Genomic DNA, 23,359 nt, shown 5'->3' on the forward strand with positions numbered 1-23,359 from the left:
TTATTTCTAAGTTATATTAATAGACAACTGAAATTTGACCTTCAGGAAATAATTACAGATCTTTTAGAGAATATTGCGGTTAAATGATAAGAGATATCGAAAAATTGATAAGGACCTTTTTGATAGAGAATTAAATTTACTATCGAATAAGTCTTTTAATTTTTTAATATTTTTAATATTCGCCTCAGAAATTTTGTTTAAACTCTTTGAATCATAAATCACATTTTTTCCCCTAAAAAATCGTAAATATTCATTGAAGCGCGCCACATATTGCAATTATGAAGAGACGTATATCAGAGTTGTTAAATATGGAGGGTTACAGAATAATTGGCGGAAAATATGCCTTTAATTCGTTGTTATTTTTGCATTGCATTGTCATCAATTTTGTTGCGACAGCGACAGAGCGAATCTAGATTGGGAATTCAGAATAGCGAAAGAAAGTAAAAAAAGATAAATATAAAATGAAACATTCACTCGACGAATTCATGGACCTATTGATGACTCGTCGGTGAAATGTAAATCGTTATTTTCCAATTTCGTCAAATGAACACGAGTAAACATTTATTGGCGCCACCAATATATATACGTATAGATTTTTAACGTTTCACAGGGAGTTCGGTTATCCATGAACCAATTAAATCACAAATTGGCAAGGTAGCTCACGTAAAAGTCATTAAGATTTTTTTTTTATATATTTTATTACAGTTACTGCTGCCATCTGTAGAATTTATTTATTTATTAAATAAATTTTATTATTTTTTTTAGCATTAACACCTGACAAAATTCAATTATTCGATAAAAATCAAGTGGAGCATTTTATTTCGTTATTTTTATTCATTCATTGTAAATATTTATATTTTAATTAAATTCGAAATAAAAAAATAATTATTTCGCGCTTGAAAAATTAATCCACTAATATCACAGCCATCCTGAGTTCTAGTGTTTAAATATAGGTTGCAATCAATTGTCTGATTGACAAACTATTGACCAATAACAATATTTTTGTCCTCGCCGCCATGACACCTCCAAAATTTCCCCCACCATAAAAAGCAACCATATTGAATTTCAATATTGTTAGATTAAAAAATAATTTTTTTATTTTTATCGGAAATACACCTCAGACAGATGAATAGAATTAAAAAATAGATGGCGCTGTTAAATATTAAAGGTTATGTTAAAGTAAATATTTAAAATGCAATTCCGAGTAGAGGTTACCTTTTCACAATGTAGGCAATGCCGAAGGCGGTGTACCTGAATTCAAAATTTCTCGGGTTAAACTTTAACACTCGGACCAACCAAGGTAATCCCTCATGTGTCTTTCCGGTAATTTTTTGCCGCGGTTTTATTTGAAATTTCAATACCGCAACTTAAGACAGAGATTAGATGTTATTTTGGATTTAAATTAACAATTATTAATTTTTGACTTCCTTGTAGGCGTAAGAAATTTTTTTTTGGTACCTCAGCAATAATTCCTTATCCCTAGAATTTTTCTATTGATTTGGTTTACCCCCTCTTAAAACTAGCGCAAAGCTTATAAATATTACATGACCGGGATTGAGAATTCGGATGGTGAGTTTCCGCAAAACAAATTGTGGAACAAACTTTGGGGATATTTTAAGACTATTGTCGAATCGTATACTTAAGATATATTTATTTATGAAGTATAAAACTACAAACAATTCTCGTCGATCAATTTTCTGTCGATGTAACCTTTTACAAATTTTTATGACCTTCGGCTAGACTTTTTTGGCACGAGCTACATTTAAAAATCGAAGTATTGATTTAAAAATGTTTTTTTTTTTTTTTTTTTTTTTTTTTAACAATGAAGGTAAATATAGGACACCAGTTATGGATGTTTTTTATTGAAAGAATTTATTCACGGCTTGTATTCGATAGAATAATAATAAAAAAAATCACGAAAAAAATACAAAGCGCAAAAAAAAAATTTTTTTTTGCCTCTGCAATCAATTTAAGGGGATAACATGTTACGATGCTCAAAAAGCGTGAGATTGAGTTTAAAATAAAATAGTAAACAATACATACAATATTTGGTAGCGTAAAAAAATCCATTTCTTATAAAAATCCAAAAAAAAAATTTTTTTTAACGAACTGCAGCAAAAGCTCGAATTGAAGCCTAAATGGAGGATGAATCTAATCCGTAAAAATATCAGCCATCTTGGATTTTAGGTGGGTTCAATGGGTTGCATGTCATTGGCCAAACATGAAACAATTGACCTATGATAATATTTTTGTAATTGTACCTTTAGGAGCCCTTAAATAAGGATTATAAAATAAAAGTTTTTTATTGTTTTATCATATAAAATTTTTAAGGTATTTAATTAGCAGGAGAAAGAACGTTTTACGACATTATTTCAGCAGGTAGTTAATTTGAATTTTTTCTTCCGTTTGAAGTACGTCAGTCAGTGTATTACGTTGGTGCTTATTCAACATTTCTTTTCTCAAGAATAAAAAGCTCTTGTACATAAAATTTTCTTTACTTTCCTCAGCATTACTTCAATAGACATGACGGCCGCTATTGTTGAGCTCTCCTTGCTTCCATCACTTTGTAATTTTTTTTTTTTTTAGTTTGCTCACTTATTATTTACGCATTTATACCCAGAATTACGGATTCTTGTCTCATTAGTAAGGTCATTAGAAACGTTTGTTAATTCGTTAACTATTAACTTTTTTACCTTACAACTGGGTAATTAACCCTCTTTAGAGTTGACAAAAAATAAAATATTGTATCTTTTAAACAATTGGGTTTAGAAAAAAATTTTTAAAACAACAAATGTTCAAAATTAATTATTGAATTTATTAAAAATTAGGAAAATTTTTTAGGACTGATATTTTAGAAGATACAGCCATTAAAAGTTTTTGGACTATATTAAGTTGTTTAAATATTAGCAAGCAATTTTAGTTTGAATTTCCTGTATCAGATGACCTCGCTTTTTGCCTTCTCGGGTTACCTTGACATCATCCCTAGAGCCTTTAAGATCCGCGGAAATTATTAATGTAACAATACACATGATATATTCATAAGATCCCCCGGGGCACGGAGAGAATGCAAAATGCGTAAAACGACATCGAATAGAGTCCAAGAGGTCAACTTTAATTTATGTGAATTTCTCTTTGCTAAGTTATTTATCCTTTTATATTCTTTATCTCACATATGTCAAAAATTTATATTATGCCATAATTGATCCCCAAGGGCCAAATTTCACTCTTTTTGATCCCTATTTTTACTAACAATATATTTTTAACATTTAAAGGATGAAGAATAAATAATTAGCAACCTTGCAGTCACTATGTGAAATAAATTGAATTTTGCTTTATTAAATAATGAATTTTGTTAAATTGCACTGTACTTTTTTAAGTATTGACGTTTTTAAAGATATAAGCTCATCCCGATGTTACACTTATCAAGAGCTTTCATTTGAGTACCCACATGCATTATTGATATATTTTTCATATATACATATATCTAATATATATAAATATATGAAAAATTGATGTGGGTACTCAAATGAAAGCTCTTGATGAGTGTATCTTCAAGATGAGCTTATATCTTTAAAAATGTAAATATTTCACAAGATACAAGGTAATTTCTTAATTATGTAATATATATAATATATATTTTAAAGATATAAGCTCATCATGATGTTAGGCTCATCAAGAGCTTTCATTTGAGTACCCACATGCATTTTGAATATATTTTTCATATATACATATATATAATATATATAAATATATAAAATATATGAAAAATTGATGTGGATACTCAAATGAAAGCTCTTGATGAGTGTATCGTCGAAATGAGCTTATATCTTTAAAAATGTCAATATTCCATAAGATACAATGTCATTTCTTAATTATTGACATTTTTGAAGATATAAGTTCATCCTGATGTTAGACTCATCAAGAGCTTTCATTTAAGTACCCACATGCATTTTTTATATATTTTTCATATATACATATATATAATATATATGAATATATTATATATATGAAAAATTGATGTGGGTACTCAAATGAAAGGTCTCGATGAATGTAATGTAATGATGAGCTTATATCTTTAAAAATGTCAATATTTCACAAGATACAAGGTAATTTTTTAATTATACAAAATTTTTCTGACTCTCTTAATAATTTAAATTAATAATCAATAATTGGGACAACAATTCCGCTGTTTATTTATTTTAATCATAATAATTGAAATAATATAAATGAATAAGCTCAAGTGACCTAATTAATTATCGATCACCATCGAATTCAATTACCTTATGAAATGTTGTGACAATCGCGCCCCTTATGCTTGCTACCGCAACCAGAGCTTATCGAATCAGTGCCTTTCGCTACCTTGATTTCTAATGCTCTGATTGAGTTTTGTAATCTGTTTTTTTTTTACCGATAATTTATTTACTGTCGTTCCTAAGTGCACAAATGGCAGATTTTTTTCTCAATATTATTATTATTTTTTATGTAAAGATTTCAATAATGATAATAATAATAATAATAATAATAATTTAAAAATGATTCTTGTCATTGTTAGTAGGAACCAAAAGACATTTATGAACTGGCGCCCAAACATTGAAAATGTTCAGACAGCGTGTACTAGCCAAAGCATACGTGAATGTCGAGAGAATGGCAAATTTGGCTGCTAACACATGCCCACATACTTGATATGGCACGTCGCCAAAACACCCTAGGCTTTTCAAGACCGTCACCCCTTCCCCCCCTTCCCTACCCTCTACCCGAAGAAACCAACTCCACTCATTCTGTCACTACGAACCGCATCCTTATCCTTCTCCCTTCCCCTCCCCACCTCTGTTGCCCTACACCCTACAACCTACAACCTGGACCCTCTTCAATCTTTCAACAACTTTGTTTCGTTATTCTTTTTACTTAGCTCTTTTTTCACTCTCCTTTCCCCCTCTCTCCACTCTTTACTCGGAAACTTGCTATTTTATCCGTTTTCCTTTTCATTTCCTAGACTCAGAACTTTTTATTAGTTTGGTGATATTAAATTTATTATTTATTGATTACTAGATAAAAAAGATATCACGACAATTCTATTGTTATTTATCTAATAAGTTTTTCTTAGAGAATAATAGAATAGATAAATGGTAAGGTTTTCCGGTAGGGTCGCATGTCAAATATTTCGACAGTTTTTTTACTTAGATGACTATATTGTTGGAAAAAAAAAAAAAAAAAAAAACACTTTTTTCGAGACAGAATGTTTAGTAGTACCCAAAAATAATTAAAAAAAATTTAGTTCTGAAAGTCACCGACAGGTGGCCAGGTGGTGCTTTTTATTCTCGCTTGCACAAATAAATTTCTAGGGTATATATTTAAGAAATTCAAATTTTTATTTGAAAAAATGATTAATAATCTTCCAAAGACAATTACGACAAATTGATTTTACAGTTAAATAACGATAATTATTTTGTCTAATTATCAATTAGAAGCCTTAAAATTGCCTAAAACAGCAAAAAAAAAATTTAGTCCCAAAAGTCACCGCTAGGTGGCCAAATGGCGCCTTTTATTCTCGCTTGCAGAAATAAATTTCCAGGGTATATAATTCGATGAATAAATACTGGATTTAAGTTAATTCAATAATTCTTGAAAAGTTTGATTTATTATCAAGATCTATTGATGGGTATATATATCTAGTTACTGAATCAAATCCCAGAACTGTATCAAGAGACTATTAGTGTAAAGACCTATAGAAAAAAAAAAAAAGTTATGAAAACATAAACTAGCTCATCAATAACTTCTTGACGCCATGAAATCGATATATTAACATTTAATAAATAGGATGGTACTCAACTGACATACTAAAGTGGCTCAAAAGGTAATTACAAATTTTCAATGGATTTAATTTAATTTTCTCGGGTTAACTCTCGAAACGTTTATATCCGAGGGCTTATAAGTAAGTCTATGAACTTTATCATTTTATTTATCAGTAAATAAGACGATAGAGTTAATAAATAGAAAAACTCTTTGTACATTTATATATATTTTAATTTTGACGTCTTATTAAATATTTCCGTGCGTGTGTTTTGCTACGGATGGTTAATTTCAACTAACAAAGTGAATTTACTAAACTGGAAAACGCGTAGAACCGTGACGACTCCTAAGTTTCACAACTGTTCCATCCGTAGAGCATATATATACATATATATCATATATATATGACCTTTGAGTGTGTTGTTCAATATATTAAGCAACGCAAACCTAAACTATCCCAGTGGTAGTCTAGGGCGTGAATGGGAACCCAAGCGAATCCCATTTATCCAAAACCGTCATGTTCCAATGAGAAAGCGCCGTCTTAGCTCTATACTTCCCAAAGTAATCAACTTCTTGAGTGAACTGAATTTAGTTTAAAGTTCTAACTAGTGTGTGTGTGTGTGTGTGTCTAAACGGCTGAGTGTGTGATCAATAGATCACACCGCTCATTTATTTCGAACATAAGCGTTTATTTAATTGTATTGGTAGAATAGAATTAAAAGTAGACTGACCATTTAAGAACACTTGCGATTTTAGCGCTGATTTTTTGCATGGACCTTCAGTCTACCATTCTAAGTTTAGTTATAAAAAATCAAATCAATCGGCCAATTAGTTTCTAAGTTATAGTCATTACAAAAATTAAGGCACAACCCAAAGCGCGGTAATTAAATAATTAAATTGCGATTTATGGGGGTAAATATTGGAGATACGGATAAATCTTGAGACCTTTTTTGTAGAGCTTGTAATTCTCTATCGAAAAGGTCTTTATCAATTTTTTCGATATCTCTTATCATTTAGTCGTAATATTCTCTTAAAGATCAGTAATTATTTCCTGAAGGCCAAATCTCACTTTTCTATTAATATACCTTAGAAATAAATTTCTGCAAGCGAGAGAGAATAGCGCCACTTGGCCACCTAGCGGCAACTTTAAAAACTAAAGTTTTTTTTCCTGTATTTCTTGGGAAAAATTTTAAGTTTTTGATAATATTTCCTGGAAATTTATTTCTGCATGCGAGAAGAAATAGCGCCGTTTGGCCACCTGGCGGTGGCTTTTAGAACTATTCATTTTTTCCCACTGTTTCAGACATTTCTAAGGCTTCTGATCAATTTTTTCTTGTCAATTTTTCTATATTTTGATTATTTTAGAGTTAGGAGATAAAATAAGACGACTAACAGGTTATAGTGGCCCAGACTTTTTATAGGTATTTTAAAATTGAAATTCTGGGTTAAATATTGGAGATACGAAAAATATATAAGATACCTTTTTTAAGGAAATAAAATTCACTAGATAAAAAATCCTTTATCACATTTTCGATATCTTTTAGTGACAAGATAGTAATTCTAATTTAAATCTAGCAGAATAAAATTATCATTAATGAAACCCGATAATTTGGTGATTTTCATTGAAGACATAAAGCTCAAGCATATATTTTTCCGTGGATCTCAACGGATAAAGATCGCGATAAGTGATTCGACCGCGGAATGTTGTGAGGGTTCCAGACGCAACGAAGACTCATGAATGCAAATTAAATTTTATTCCGTCCAGATAATACTATCTACTATCTCTTCTGGCTCCTTGGCAGCCATTTCTTTATTTATGTCCTAAATGCAATATCATCTTTCAAGGGTTCCTATTTTATTAACACTTAAACGTAACACCTCCCCCTCTTGCCTGTTTTTTCAAAGAAATACACTACTCAATTTTTGTAAATATAATTCCGTTTAATAACCTAGAGAAAATAAAAAACATTTTGTCATTTTATAAATATTTGCAGAGTTACAAAATTGATAGCGTTCTTGAGCTCTGACTACCGAGCATTTATCTTTTCATATTAAAAGGAAAGAAAATTAAATATTAATGGGAAAATACTGAGAATACAGGATTACCATCCTCATTATTATTATTATTATGCACATAACATAACGAAAGACCAAAAAAGTACCCTCTGTAATTTATGGATATACTTTTATGCGCCTTTTTGAATATACTGCCGTGTAAAAGTTTACTTTTACAGTTTCCACCCTTTTTATCTCATTCATTTTCCTTTTACGTTCCTCAGAATCTGTTTTGATACTATCGCTAACCTTTTTTTATAGCCTTTTATTTTTTTTTTAAATTGACCTTTGATGTTCCTTCTTTTACATTAATTATTTAAATTGACCTTTAATTTATCAAGTTAAAAATTGATAAGGATCTTTTCAATACAGAATTTAATTTATTAAGGTATTTTATAATTTTTTTGTATGTCCAATATTTAATCCAGAATTTTAATTTAAAATTCCCGCCAGAAAAGTCGGGGCCTACATAACCTGTTAGTCGACTTATTTTATGTCCTGACTCGAAAATAATATAAATATAAAAAAATTGACAAGGAAAAATTAATCAGAAGCCTTAAAATTGTCTGAAACAGCGAAAAAAAAATAGTTCCAAAAGCCACCGCTAGGTGGCCAAACGGCGCCATTTCTTCTCGCTTGCAGAAATAAATTTTCAGGAAATATAAACAAAAACTTAAAATTTTTCCCAAGAAATACAGGGGGAAAAAAACTTTAGTTCTTATAGTTGCCACTAGGTGGCCAATTGGCGCTATTCTCTCTCGCTTGCAGAAATTTATTCCTAAGGTATATTAAATAGAAAACTGAGATTTGGCCTTCAGGAAATAATTACTGATCTTTTAGAGAATATTGCGGCTAAATGATAAGAGATATCGAAAAATTGATTAAGACCTTTTCGATAGAGAATTACAAGCTCTACAAAAAAGGTTTCAAGATTTTTCCGTATCTCCAATATTTACCCCATATTCTGTTAGTTCTAAGTTGAAAATAATTAATGCCACCTCTATTTTGTTAAGGATTAAAAAAATTGTATTCTATAAAAAGCAAGTGGAAAAACAATGTGTCTAGGTAAATTATATACACTCATAAAAATCTACTTTGATCGACAAAGTAGAGTGTCTCTTTGAGGAACACACTGTATTTTTCGTCCTACGTACGTGACGAGCCGTTTGTTAACACTATATATGTACATAAACAACGTACCAACGTTATACTGTTTTAAAGAGACAGATTTTCTCCGTATCCTTTTCATCCGGAGTTTCTCCAATGGGACATCCTAAGCCCAGGAGTATTGTGCTCACAAGAGATATACAAAGGGTCGCTCAAGTGTTAATGATACGTCGAGATAATCGTAGAATTATAACTACAAGCTGCAAACTCGGAAAAATTCTCAAAAAAAAATTTTGCACTATTTTTAAATGGATAAATATACCTAGTAACGCCATCTATCGATTGTCGAATACAAATAGTAATTAAAACGATTACGAACATAAAATTTTTATTGAATTATAGACTCTGGAAATTAGTTTCTGCAAACGAGAAAAAAAGCGCTACTTGGCCACCTAGCGGTGACTTTTGGAACTAAAATTTTTTTGCTTTTTTAGACACTTCTAAGGCTTCTGATTAATAATTAGACTAAATAATGATCATTGTTTAAATGAAAATCAACTAACCATAAAAAAATATCAATTTAATCATTGTTTAATATTATAATTACTGTTATATGTTGATAACGGATAAAAACTAGTCGAGAATATAAAACAAAATTTTTTATTGAATTATATACCCTGGGAATTTATTTCTACAAGCGAGAAGAAAAAGCGCCACCTGGCCACCTAGCGGTGACTTTTAGAACTAATTTTTTTTTCGCTGTTTTAGACACTTTTGAGGCTTCTGATTAATAATTAGACAAAATAACGATCGTTGTTTAATTAATAAATAATTAATAAATAAAAAAATATTAATTTGATGATAAAAATTTGATGCCAAAAGTCATGACTGCTTAACGGAAAATAAACTCGAATAATGTAAAGAGAGACATTGAATTCTGGACGACACTTAACTCTATAAGAATATGATTTATTAAAAAGTGGTGGTCGTTACCGAGGACGCTTCCTGAAATGTTAGAGCTTTCTTATATTCTTTCTTCATCCCCGGTCTTTATTATCTTATCCATCCACTACTTACACACATTTTTCCTCTTGCCCTCAAAATCGATCCTAAAAGATTTACGATGTTTTTCTATTGCGCCGACTTGGCAGAACTTTCTTTAAAACGGCACCGTCGCCGGGCATTATCTTTAAATTTATTATTTTATACATTGGTACCAATGCTCACTATTATTATTTCATTTTTTAGTGTTCCCCTTAAAAATTGCTCGCTTATTGTCGTGATCCCTTTTTTTTAAACGTTACCCAGGATTACATAACGCCGCACGACATAATAATCGGATTTTCGTTTTGCTATCATATCTTAATAACCCAGTCACGTTCCATTTGTTCTGCAGTATCTTTCGATTCATATTATATAACCCAACTATACAATTTTATTGTGTCCTTTTTTTTTTTTTATATTTTTATTCGGCCGATTCCACTTACGTACGTGAGCTTTTAAATCAATGGCTGAGAAAAATAGACTAGATGAAAAATTTATTGAATTTATCGCCTTGAGGGTTAACATTAATCTTGATCTACAAATCAATACACCGGATTTATGTAATTTTTGTTCAACGATGTGACATACTTACCTTAGATTACCTAACCACCATAGATTTTTATTTGCCAAATGGATTACAAGCTTTAAACGATCGATTACTAGATATGTTATTAATAAATGAGGTCATCGATGGAAATTATAGAGATTTTTCTTGGCGATCTAGTTTAAATTGATCGTTCGTGTTTTTTATTGGAATTTTTGTGATTAGATATGATTAATAAAGAATTTTTTTTTGTCTAATTATTGATCAGAAGCCTTAGAATTGTCTAAAACAGCAGAAAAAAAATTTAGTTCTAAAAGTCACCGCTAGATGGCCAGATGGCGCTTTTTTTTCTCGCTTGCAGAAACTAATTTCCAGACTATATAATTTTCGTTCGTGTTTATGTTGAAAATTTTGTTATTAGATATGATTAATAAAGAATTTTTTTGAGTAAGCTAGTTTTGTTATTTTATAAATATCCTTTTTATGTATTCTGCTATTGATAAACCAGTGAATTACATTGATTTATTCGAGCCACTTTTTTTAAATTATATTTTGTGGATCGAAAATCGATGATATCCCTTAAGCGTAACTTTATTCGGCCGCTAATTTTATTTGCATTTGGCAAACAACAGATGGCGTTACTAGGTATGTCTATCAAAAGAAATTCTCCAACTAATTTTTTCGTACTAAACTTTCTGTTAGAATTCTTTTAAGTAAACAACCAATCCCATTGTTTTTTAACGATATATTGTTATAAAATTTTTTAATCGAATTGGAATGATAGCCTAGAAAAGTTTAGCAAATGCGGGTTGTACTTGATAAGGAAATGAAGGGCTTCGAATTATCTTGGCTCAAGAATTCGCGAAGAAAATCTGCGGGTTTGTTGAAATATTTTATATTAGCGTTGAATTTTATTTAACTTTTTATTTCAAAATTGATTTTAATTTAATATTTACGATAAGGGATAAAAACAGTCCAATTAACTGTAATTACACTTAACGAGGTTAATTTTAACTAAGTGATTAAACGCACGACGCACTATTAGCAGGTCACCTTGTAAGTTATCGAAATCTTACAGTTTGAATCGAAACTTTTAGTGAAGATGATCACCGCTAAGTTGCTAATTTTGTTGACCTTAAACATGGCGATTTCAATGTCGCGGAGAGTTAAACTTTCGTCAAACGCAGATGACTTCAAATGGGCAGCTGAAATAGGGTTACGACAGTATTTCAAGACAATTGAGTTTTTCCGTATTCACTGGAACCTCGAAGACTTTGGACCACTGAAGATAAGTAAAAATACTCTAGATATTGTTGGAACTGAGAGGCAATATCATTTTAAAGTAACCGCTAAAGCCATCAAAAATGTTACTTATTCCTATGGGTATCGAATTAAACGAATCGTATGTCTTATTGATTTGAAGACTGAACATATGCCTGTTAATATTTCGTGCAAAGTTTATCATACTGAGTAAGTTTGGAAAATATTTTAGTTAGATCTGACGAATAAAATAATTCCTTAATTATTTTTTATTTTAGTGGAGAGTGGAACGATATTCTGGCATGGAGAATTCAACCGACATTTAAATACAGAAAATTTCTTTGTAATAATATTTATATTTAATGTATTAATACTCAAATTTATTAAATAAAATATTGATTACAAGGTTTAGTACTATGTTAAAACACACAAAAAATTGTAGTTCCTAACGTCACCGCTAGGTGGCCAAGTGGCGCTGTTGGCTCTCGCTTGCAGAAATAAAATTCCAGGGTATAGAATAAGAAATGTTTAAGAAACTTAGATTAATATTAATATAAAGGAAATAAGTATCTACAAGCGAGAGCAGCAGCGCCACTGCGATACCTAGATGTGACTTTCGGAACAGTAATTTATTTTTTACCATTACATCGTCAGTACATCAATTTTTGTAAGACATTACGACTGAGGAGCCTTAGTAGCAGCTAAATATTTAAAAAATATTTTAGTTCTAAAATTCACCGCTAGGTGGCCAAGTGGCACTATTGTCTCTCCCTTGCAGAAATAAATTTCCAGGGTATATAATAGGAAATTTTCAATAAACTTAGATTAATATTGAAATAAAGGGACTAAGTCTCTACATGCGAGAACAGCAGCGCCACTGCGGCACCTAGCGGTGACTTTTGGAACTAAATTTATTTTTTTACCACTACATCGTCAGTATGTCAATTTTTGTAAGAAATTACAACTAAGGAGCCTTAGTAGCAGTTGAATATTTTTAACAAAATTAATCTAAGCTACCGCTAGCTGGCGAAATGTCGCATTTTTTTCTCGCTTGCAGAAACAATTTTCCAGAGTATATATTAACAAAAAGCAAAAAGTAATATTCTTTTTCCACGATATTTTTTTACAAAAAGTGGAAGCAATCTTTCAATTGACGTTTGAACTGCTTTAAGATATTCTGTCAACCACACAAGGTCTGACGTCACCCAGTTTTTCTTTTCCTCGGTCTTGGATATAAAAATAGCGATAAATGGATGACCACCGGTAATTGTCGAATCGATAATAACATCCTGTGGGTTGGTAGGAAAAGAAAAAAAAACCGGCCAATTACCATAAATTTAAAAAATAAAGTTTCTCGGTTTAGCAATGATTTAAATTGACCTTTAGAGCCGGTGAAAACTACCCTCGTAAATAAATTGCGGAATCTAAGGAACGGAATATAGTTACCGCTTTCGTCGTCACTTGCTTCCTTATCCTGTCCCCAACTATAGTCTAGTTTCCTGCGAAGCTCCTGGCCCCCTTCCGGCAAAATTCCCTCTGACTTTATTTCTGTCGACTTCCATCACACGTTTTTTCACATTTCTTATTCTATCCCCACTACCACTTCCTAGTCAATTAAATCCGGAACGTAAAAGGGTTACACTGCAATTTGTAAACAATTATTTTATCCATAAAAAAATATTTTGATTTTTATCTAGAAAAAGATTACTAACCTAGAAATTATAATTGAGGGTTTTAAAGATGAAGAAAGATAAGCTTAAAAAATTATTGTAGATGGGCGTTAGTACAGAATAATTTGCATATTCTTTTATTTCCGGGATTTAATATGGATAAAGTGAAATCCGAGCCTGATATCAATTCTAGTCGTTTAATATCCATGATTGATAATCCTGCGGTTTGTGGATGATTAGATTTGTTGTATGATTAGCTAATTGCGTGAATTTGGTTAACAAAAATGTGGTTTGAAATTAGAATTTTAATTTCTAGGCTAAACATTCAAGATACGGAATTTTTTATAAAAGTTATTTGTAGGAAATTAAATTCTCTATGGAAAAGGTCCTTATCATTTTTTCGATATCTCTAACCATAATCCTCTCCAAAAGATCAATAATTACATTATGAAGCTCAAATTTAAGTTTCCTTATAAATATCTTAGAAATTTATTTCTGCAAGCGAGAGGGAACGGCGCCACTTAGCCACCTAGCGGTGACTTTTAGAACTAAAGTTTTATTTTCCTATATAGTAAAGTTTAGTGTCTTATTATAGAAAATAAGATAAATATCGTGATCATTACCTTATAAATAGTCAAAAACCGAAAAAAAAGTTTTTTTTTTATATATTATAACAAAAAGTTTCTTCAAAAATGTCCTAAAACCGTAAAATGTATAGAAAATTATGATATTTTAGAAAAAAAAGTGTGATATTTACATAAAAAGCTTAGAAATTCATTTCAACATGCGAGAGGGAACGCCAGTTCGCTACCTAGCGGTGACTTTCGAAACTAATTTTTTTTTTCTGTACTTCTTGGTAAAAATTTTAAATTATTGTTATATATCCTGGAAATTTATTTCTGCAAACGAGAGTTTAAGCGCCAATTCGCCATCTATCGGTGACTTTTGGAACTAAATTTTTTTTTTTAATTTTGGAATCTACTAAATATTTTTCTTATTAATTACGTCAATTTTATAATGATAAGAATTGTAATTGCGACTATTATGAACACATTAGTCAGTACTCTATAATTTGGCAGAGCTAAAAGATAAAATGTAATTAGACGACTCGAATATTAAAGCACAACAAAAACAAGATCCTGCTTTAGCAAAGCTCATTTTTCAATTAATCCATTAGAAATATAAGATTAACTGAATGATAAATGTCTTGATAAAAGAGACCGGGCACTTGGAAATGTCTACACCCGGAAAATACTTTGATTAATATTAATTTGGCACGTACAAGTGTTTCCATTAGCTGATGAGTACTTGATGTATATATACGATTAGCTCGTCGCAAAAACACGGCTTTTTTTTACCATCAAACATGGACACTCAAGTTAACCAACAAATGTTGCTATGTTGGTGTACAAGATAAATATTCGAGGATATTAACACCAAGATGGCTGTTTATATATTTGATATTAGAACGAAGGTTCAAGGACTAACCATTGTGTTTGAAGATCACCATCAACAACAGAAGCTTCCAGAATTGAAGCTGTCAGCTACAGAATAAATTCTGCAGCCATCTCAGTTGTCTTAGTGATGTAATTCGATTAGGTATCCTTGTTACAGCGAAATTTCTCAAGACGGTTGACTTTAAGGTGTTTAAATTGGTGTTATTTGGGTCGAAACGCATAAATATTGTTATTAGCACATTCCTTGATGTCTTGACAATAAATGCAACCCTAATTTTAAAAAAATATTTAAGGATGCCTAAAATTAAGGTGGATTAGTTTCGCCCGTAAAAGTTGGCAAGTTTTATTGATTCTTCAAATGTTCGTGTTTTTTCGTCTATAAAACTGTCGAAATAGTGATTTAGTATTAATGAAAAAGAGGGAATGAAAGTTTATCAATATTCCCGAGCGATTAATTATAAAATTTAATTATTCATTTTAATTAGAGAACTCTGATTAGTATTTATATCTTCGTTTACTTGAATTTTAAATATATTATTTGGATAATTTAATATTCAATTATAATTATGATTATTTGATCATGGAAATTGAAAAGTTTTATACGTTTATTTGAATTCAGTATTTTAATTGCTGTTAACGATTTAATAATACTAATAATAATTATAATAATGGTGGACAAAAAAAAATAGGGATTGAGAGGGTGAACTAACACGATTATATTGAGTTGAAATACATGGGAACACACAATATATTATGGACGATATGTATAAGCGGTTTATAGAGATTTAGTGTTAAGCCGGTCTAAGGTACGCGTATATATAGTGTTTGAGGTAATATTTCTCATTAGTTACACGAATTAGGTCGTATTTGGTTATCACTGGACTTATAAACTTTCGAACAACCTTAATTATTTATTAACAATCTTGTTTTGCAATAGAACTACCTTCTAAAGTCTTGAAGTCTTGCAAGCGAGAAAAAAAGCGCCATTTCGCCACCTAGTGGTGACTTTAAAAAATTCCTAATAATTTAAGATTAGAATTGTCTTTTTTATCGTTAATTATTTTGTGAAAGCCAAATTTAACTTTCCTATTAAATACCTTAGAAATTTATATCTGCAAACGAGAAAAAACCGCCGTTTCGCCACCTAGCGGTGACTTTAGAAACTTCCTAATAATTGAAAAATAAAATTGTCATTTCTATCGTTAATCATTTTATGAAGATCAAATTTAAGTTTCTTATTAAATACCTTAGAAATTTATTTCTGAAAGCGAGAGATAACAGCGCCACATGGCCACCTAGCGGCAACTTTATAAACTAAATTTTTTTTCCGTTTCTGAGTATTTTTCATTATTCTCTTTCATAATATCAACTTAATAATCATCCATCTAAATTTTTTAACCTTAAAATAAATCAATTAATTAAAATTATCGATTAAAACCAATCTAAAGACTAAAAAAATAACAATAATTATTCATTATTCCCTAGCTGATGTATGAATAATGTAGTATTTGATTTTAAAAATAATTCAAGCGAACATTGTTTGAGCTAGCGAGTAAAAAACCTCGGTTGTTATTAAAACAAAAAAAAAAAAAAAAAAATTATAAACACGAAAATAGATACAGAAAATATAATCGAGAGGTTCTATAGACTTTAAAGTATAATGGAGAAAACTACAACGTTAAATTTTTTTTTTCTCATTTTTTATTCTTGAAAAGCTTGCACGAAGAATAGCTCCAGGGACGGAAGTATTTTTTTAGTTGCACATTCATCATTTTTTTTTCATAAATTTGTATATATATTTTCTATTTATTTATGTTTCAGCGTCGTCGTGTGACATGGTATTTAGCAGCGACACCACAAAAACAGGAATAGTGACGTCACCAGGTTATCCGAATCCTTATCCACCTCGATCAACTTGCAGTTATGATTTCCACGGCCGAGGGAAGGAGAGGGTACAAATCGTCTTTCAGGATTTCAATTTAGTGGACGCACCCGGCGACCCCAAAGGGTAAGTAAGGTCATCCATATTTTTTTTTTTTTTTTTTTTTCTCAGAAAGCATATTATATATAATTTATAATGCATGATATAATGTAAGCCCGTACTTTTCCAGTTCCGGAAAATTTACTAGGACTCGAGGACACTGCTCTGAGTCAGCGAATTTCCGATGCACATATGCTCCCCTAACATCCTTTTAACACATGTATATATATATATATATAGATATATATATATATATATTTTTCTTCCTTTTATATTTTGCTCGACGTTTTCTTGCCTATATATCCTTGCGTATGATGAAAATCCAAAGGGATTGCGATTGTGATACGTTGCCGAGGGCATCTACCAGAGTGGAAATCTTGTTTAGTTCCAACAAAGCGTGTATAGATCCTCATGACTCTACAAAGTTTACAAACGAATCAGATAACAAGATTGAGTAAGCTCTCTTATACTCGTTGGCTTAATTTAATTTTTTAAATTTTTAAATTTTTATTCCTGTTATTCTACTTCGAAATGTTAACCAAGATGTGTGTGGAATATATTGTAACTTTCGAGATCAAAGGTGTAGAATATATTTTTTTTTTTCGACGGAGTCGAAATCAAATCTTTCCTCTTTATAATATTAGTATAGATGAGAAATAAATTTATTGAAAGTTTTGAAGCCTATTTTATGTCGTTTTATGTCGTTGTATGAACGCGGCCATGTAACAAAAATTTTTGAATTATTTATAATATAAGATAGCCTATGTCACCCGGGGATAGTGTAGCTTTCCAACAGTGATAGAATTTTTCAAATCGGTTCAGTAGTTTCGGAGCTTATTCTATGCAAACAAACAAACAAACCTACAAACAATCAAATCTTTCCTCTTTATAATATTAGTATAGATTATATATTTGAGCACTTTTTAAATGGCGATATTTCCGAAGATATTGGTGGTATAAGAAAACTTTTGGGATGTTTTTTTAGGGTTTGTTAGGACAAAGGTCGAGAGCCCTAACAGAATTCTGTGCGATAATTAGGGACTGAGATATTTAAGTTTGAAATTTTATATAAAATTATATATTTGGGCACTTTTTAACTGGCAATATCTCCGAAGATATTGATGATATAAAAATAACTTTCAAGACATTTTTTGTAGGGCTTATTATATTAAAGGTCGAGTGTTTAATACGAATCTTATGCGATAATTAGGAACTGAGATATTTAAGTTTGAAATTTTATATAAAATTATATATTTGGTCACTTTTTAACTAGCGGTATCTCCGAAGATATTGGTTGTATAGAAAAACTTCCAAGACATTTTTTATAGGGTTTTTAATGCTGAAGGTCGAGAATTGAATTAAATTCTCGTGTGACAATTAGTATTGGAGTTACAGAAGTTTTAAATTCCGTATAAAATTATATTATCCGTAAAATTGGCTATCAGAGCGATATTAGTAAAATATGTGATCGAAATTGGCTGATAAACATATGTAGGTATTAACACTCATTTATCTGTTGCAGATGTGATAACGTGGATTCTTTGGTGGCGTTTATCCCTATTGGCGGTAAAATGGAGAGAATCGACGCATTCTGTGGGACAACTCCCCGGCCATTAATGAGCAATGGTGCTCGGCTTTTATTGGAATTCCATGGAGTTCAGTCATCGCGACAGGCACGAGGCTTCAAAGCCATATATTCATTTACCGAGAGTGAGTAAATTTTATTGACCAAACTTTCGACAGGAAATATCCACCAGCAAATCTATTCTATTCAGAGGCTGCATAAAACCGTCAGTGTGGATGAGATAAGAAGCGCTATAGAAAGCGACCTCTATGCCCTCTTTCCCCCTTCCAAAGCACCTTATCTGGAGTTTAAACAATTTTCTTTTTTCTATTTCAATTTTTACGGCCCACCTATTTTTTCATACATTTTATCAAGCCTCGCATGTGAATACACTTAATATAAGACTTATATATTGTTCGAAAGACGTGGAATTTTCCAATTGACTGAAAGGTCCTCAGGGAACGAGTGGAATAACGCAGTGATGTGTTCTTTAGTTTGTTGAGCGGCAGCCAAACCTTGGATGACATATTTACGAGCTCGTAGGTTCGAACGTCAAACTATGACATCGAAAAAACAAGATAATGCCGTCATTTTATGTCCAAACTTAAATGTTTTTCACGGCAAATTTTTCTACTTTATATTTTATTCACTACTTTTTTTTTTTTACCTAGAAGTGAATTATTGCGTGTTAGATTGACGGAAATAAGTTTTCATTTTTATCGATTGGTTTTATCGCTAGTGGGATGTACCAAAAGACAGGATGTCAATTTTTTGTAAGAAATGGTAGCCTTAGTAGAAGCTTAATTTGAAAAAAAAATTTAGTTCGAAAAGTCGCCGCTAGGTGACAAAATGGCGCTTTTTCTTCTCGAATGCAGAAATAAATTTCCAGCGTATTTATTAACGTTTTTTTTTTGTCAAAATTTTAATTGCTATCAATGAAACGAACAAAAAACGTCTTAAATAGAAATTGGGACATTAATTATTAAAAATACTAATTAAAAGATTCAAAATTATAAATTTTATTGCGAAATAGGTCGTAGATACTTTGAAATATCTAAAAATAATTTTAAAAAATTTAGTTTCAAAAATCACCGCTAGGTGGAAAAATAGCGCTGTTCTCTCTTGCTTGCAGAAATAAATTTCCAGGATATATATTAACACTTTCTTAGTCAAAATTTCAATCTATGTTATTAAAGACATAAGAAAAATTCTTAACAAAAAATGGAGACATTAATTATTAAAAATACTAATTAAAAGTTTTAAAATTATAAATTTTTTTGTGAAATAAGTCGTAGATACTTTGAAGTATCTAAAAAGAATTTAAAAAATTTTAGTTCCAAAAATCACCGCTAGGCTAAAAAGTGGCGCTGTTTCTTTTCGTTTGTAGAAATAAATTTCCAGAGTATATAATAACTAAAACAAAAAAGGAGCCTTAATAGAAGCTAAATAAAAATTAAAAAATTTTAGTTCTAAAAGTCACCGATAGGTGGCGAAGTGGCACATTTTCTTCTCGCTTGCAGAAATATTTTTCCAGGATATAAAAATCATAATTTTCTTTCTAAAAAACTGTCGAAGCACTTATATCTTGAAATATCATGGAAAGTTCAACAATGTTGTTTGAGTACTCAGCTGCAAAATTCAAGACCATAACCGTCAACGTTTTTGCGTCACTAGGCAAACATGCTACCCCGTGTATGTTATGTGTACAGACACTTTAGTTGAGTATAACGGTTTAATATCATCCAAGGTATAACACAGAGCATTTGCCCAGTTAGAAAGTTTAACTAAACTTTGACAAGTGTTATTTCCGTGTGGGAGCTAGAGCTATGAAACCCGGAAATAGTTGCCAAGAAAACTCTGATTCATCAAACTCTCTCAGATATCTGGCAACTGTTGTTCCTTCATATACGAACAAAGTTTATCATTTACGGGATATTATTTTCCACTTAGATGTTTTTCAACCCAGAAAAGTTTTTCACACTTCAGAAAAAATAAAAAAATTTTTTTTCTACCAATTAGAAAATAAAAATTGTGAAAAGCTCTAGAGAATGCTATACGGCAATAAAAATTTTTTATCCCTTCTCAAGAGCTTATAAATTCAAGCCCTTACACATAACCTGGCGTTAACAAAACATGTGCCAGCGTCTCAACCCCAAAACATCTCTTTACGCTTTTGTATAACCTATAAATTCTTTTTCAAAAAAAAAATATTACCGAATAGAAGAATAAAATGGTTCTCACATAAATTTTTTTTTTGTATTTATATATTATGATAGCTATATCGTATCATATATAAAATGTAAGGTTCTTTAAAGAAAAAGTTTTTTCCAGTGAAACTTTATCAATTTTACGAATACTTCTCGCATTACCGAGGATAAAAGCGTTAAGACGCTTTTTAGAGTGTTAAATGGTTAAAGTACAACTGATGGCTGTGATTATAATGAAAATTTAGTGTTATTTTTATGAGTTGATCCATAAAAATACCAAAAATAAGGTTTTATATTTTATTTTATAATTGTGGGTAAACGGTTAGATTTACGGAAAAATTGATAAAATTTTTCGATAGAGAATTTAATTCCCTACAAAAAATGTTTCTTATAATTTTTTCGTATCTCCAATATTTACGCCAGAATTTGAATTTGAAAATTACTCTAATAAATCCTGGGCCCACATAACCTGTTAGTCGTCTTATTTTATCTCCTGACTTGAAAATAATCAAAATATAGAAAAATTGACAAGGAAAAATTGATCAGAAGCCTTAGAATTGTCTGAAACAGCGAAAAAAAAATTAGTTCTAAAAGCCACCGCCAGGTGGCCAAATGGCACTATTTTTTCTCGCTTGCAGAAATAAATTTCCAGGAAATATAACAAAAAGTTAAAATTTTTTCCAAGAAATACAGGGAAAAAAAACTTTAGTTCTTAAAGTTGCCGCTAGGTGGCCAAGTGGCGCTATTCTCTCTCGCTTGCAGAAATTTATTTCTAAGGTATATTAAATAGAAAACTGAGATTTGACCTTCAGGAAATAATTACTGATCTTTTAGAGAATATTACGGCTAAATGATAAATGATATCGAAAAATTGATAAAGACCTTTTCGATAGAGATCTACAAGCTCTAAAAAAAAAGTCTCAAGATTTTTCCGTATCTTCAATATTTACCCCATAAATTGCAATTTAATTATTTAATTGCCGCACTTTGGGTTGTGCTTTAATTTTTCTAATGACTATAACTCAGAAACTAATTGTCCGATTGATTTGATTTTTTATAACTAAACTTAGAATGGTAGACCGAAGGTCCTTGCAAAAAATCAGCGCTAAAATCGCAAGTGTTCTAAAATGCTCGGCCTAATGAATAATTGACTAAGGTATTCTCTTTGACAATAAAATCTTCATTGTCGACAACACTACCGTTAAATTATCACCGGGTTATCTAGTAGTCGACAAAAGGACAAGCTTAGAGCGATAACCGAAACACATAAGCTGGGAAATGGAAGTTTCACTGCCGCCGAAATCGTTTTATCGAACCTGTGTGACAAACTCGTTGGGAATAACTCTTTGAATCAAAGCGTTGTTAGATTGCTGGTAGTTTAAATTGTCAGCTCTATTTTTTTTTTTTTTTTTTTTTTTTTTTTATACTACTAAACATATATACATATTTTTTAACAACGACCATTTTACCCCGTGTTTGTTCAATTAAGTAACAATCAATAAAAAAATATTTTTTTTTTTACTCACCCATCTACCCTACGTTATTGGTACTCCCTGACGGTGATTACATGTCAACTGTTGAAAACCCCAGTGTATTGACGATTTGTCAGTAAACAAAAAAAGTCAACCGGTAGAATCGCTAAAAAATGAAAAATTTTTGTTAAAAAAAATATATATAAAAGCACAAAACAATCTATCAGGTGACAGCTTAATTAAATATTTTTAAATATATGCGGTCAATATTTAGAAAAAAATCTTATGACGTTAAAGTTAGAAAAAAAAAATTTTCATCTCTTGGAAATTTCCTATTAATTATCTGTAAAATAATTTTTGATAGTTGATCGAAATAATAAATGACATTGACTTGTTAACAATTGGATCAAAGTGGGTTAGGACAATTCGATAAACTGACGGGGATGAAAATCCGACAAATAGTGTAATTTACAGTGACTACCTGTGAATTATTGATCAGACACGCTTTGTTTGCTCTGTTTATTTGTTTATATGGCCGTTGTTCATCCGCATGTTTATTATGCTAATGAGCAGCCTTGTGTTGTGATGAGGTTATTAAAATTTAAATCTCATCTCGGATAATGTCATGAGTTACTGTGGGAGTGTAATTATTTTTATTTTGTATTTGGCAGGCGTTTTTTTAGATTAAATTGAAGAATGAGATAAAGGGAAATGGAAAATAATAATGTATAGGGGATTTAGAGGAGAAAAAAATGAGCTTTTGCAGGATTTTTTCCGATAATTAGAACCTGAGATATTTAAGTTTGAAATTTTATATAAAATTATATATTTGGGTAATTTTTAAATGGCGATAACTCCGAAGATATTGGTGATATAAAAAAACTTTTGAAATGTTTTTTATAGAGTTTATTGAGACGTAGGTCGAGAGCCTTAATAGAATTTTTTGCGATAATTAGGGACTGAGATATTTAAGTTTGAAATTTTATATAAAATTATATATTTGGGCACTTTATAATTGGTGATATCTCCGAAGATATTGGTTATATTAAAAAACTTCTGAGATGTTTTTGTAGGGTTTGTTGAGACAAAGGTCGAGAGCTTAACAAAAATTTCGTGCAATAATTAGGAAAATTCTTTTTAACAAACTTCAATACAAAATTGCCTAACCAAACAGTATAAATAAACAATAAAACATAAAAACATCGAAG

General features: G+C 30.6%; 1 protein-coding gene across 2 annotated transcripts in view; it reads left to right on the forward strand.

Annotated features, from left to right (window-relative positions):
* Positions 1-23,359, forward strand: part of LOC123264431 (suppressor of lurcher protein 1) — a 157,047-nt gene that overhangs the window by 125,031 nt on the left and 8,657 nt on the right. For both annotated transcript variants that reach the window (XM_044727725.1, XM_044727726.1), the window contains 2 exons: positions 16,749-16,935; positions 18,431-18,618. In XM_044727725.1, the coding sequence (XP_044583660.1) occupies positions 16,749-16,935; positions 18,431-18,618 (375 nt within the window). The remainder of the gene's footprint in view (positions 1-16,748; positions 16,936-18,430; positions 18,619-23,359) is intronic.

The sequence above is a fragment of the Cotesia glomerata genome, linkage group LG4 (assembly GCF_020080835.1).
Source record: "Cotesia glomerata isolate CgM1 linkage group LG4, MPM_Cglom_v2.3, whole genome shotgun sequence".
NCBI lineage: Eukaryota > Metazoa > Arthropoda > Insecta > Hymenoptera > Braconidae > Cotesia > Cotesia glomerata.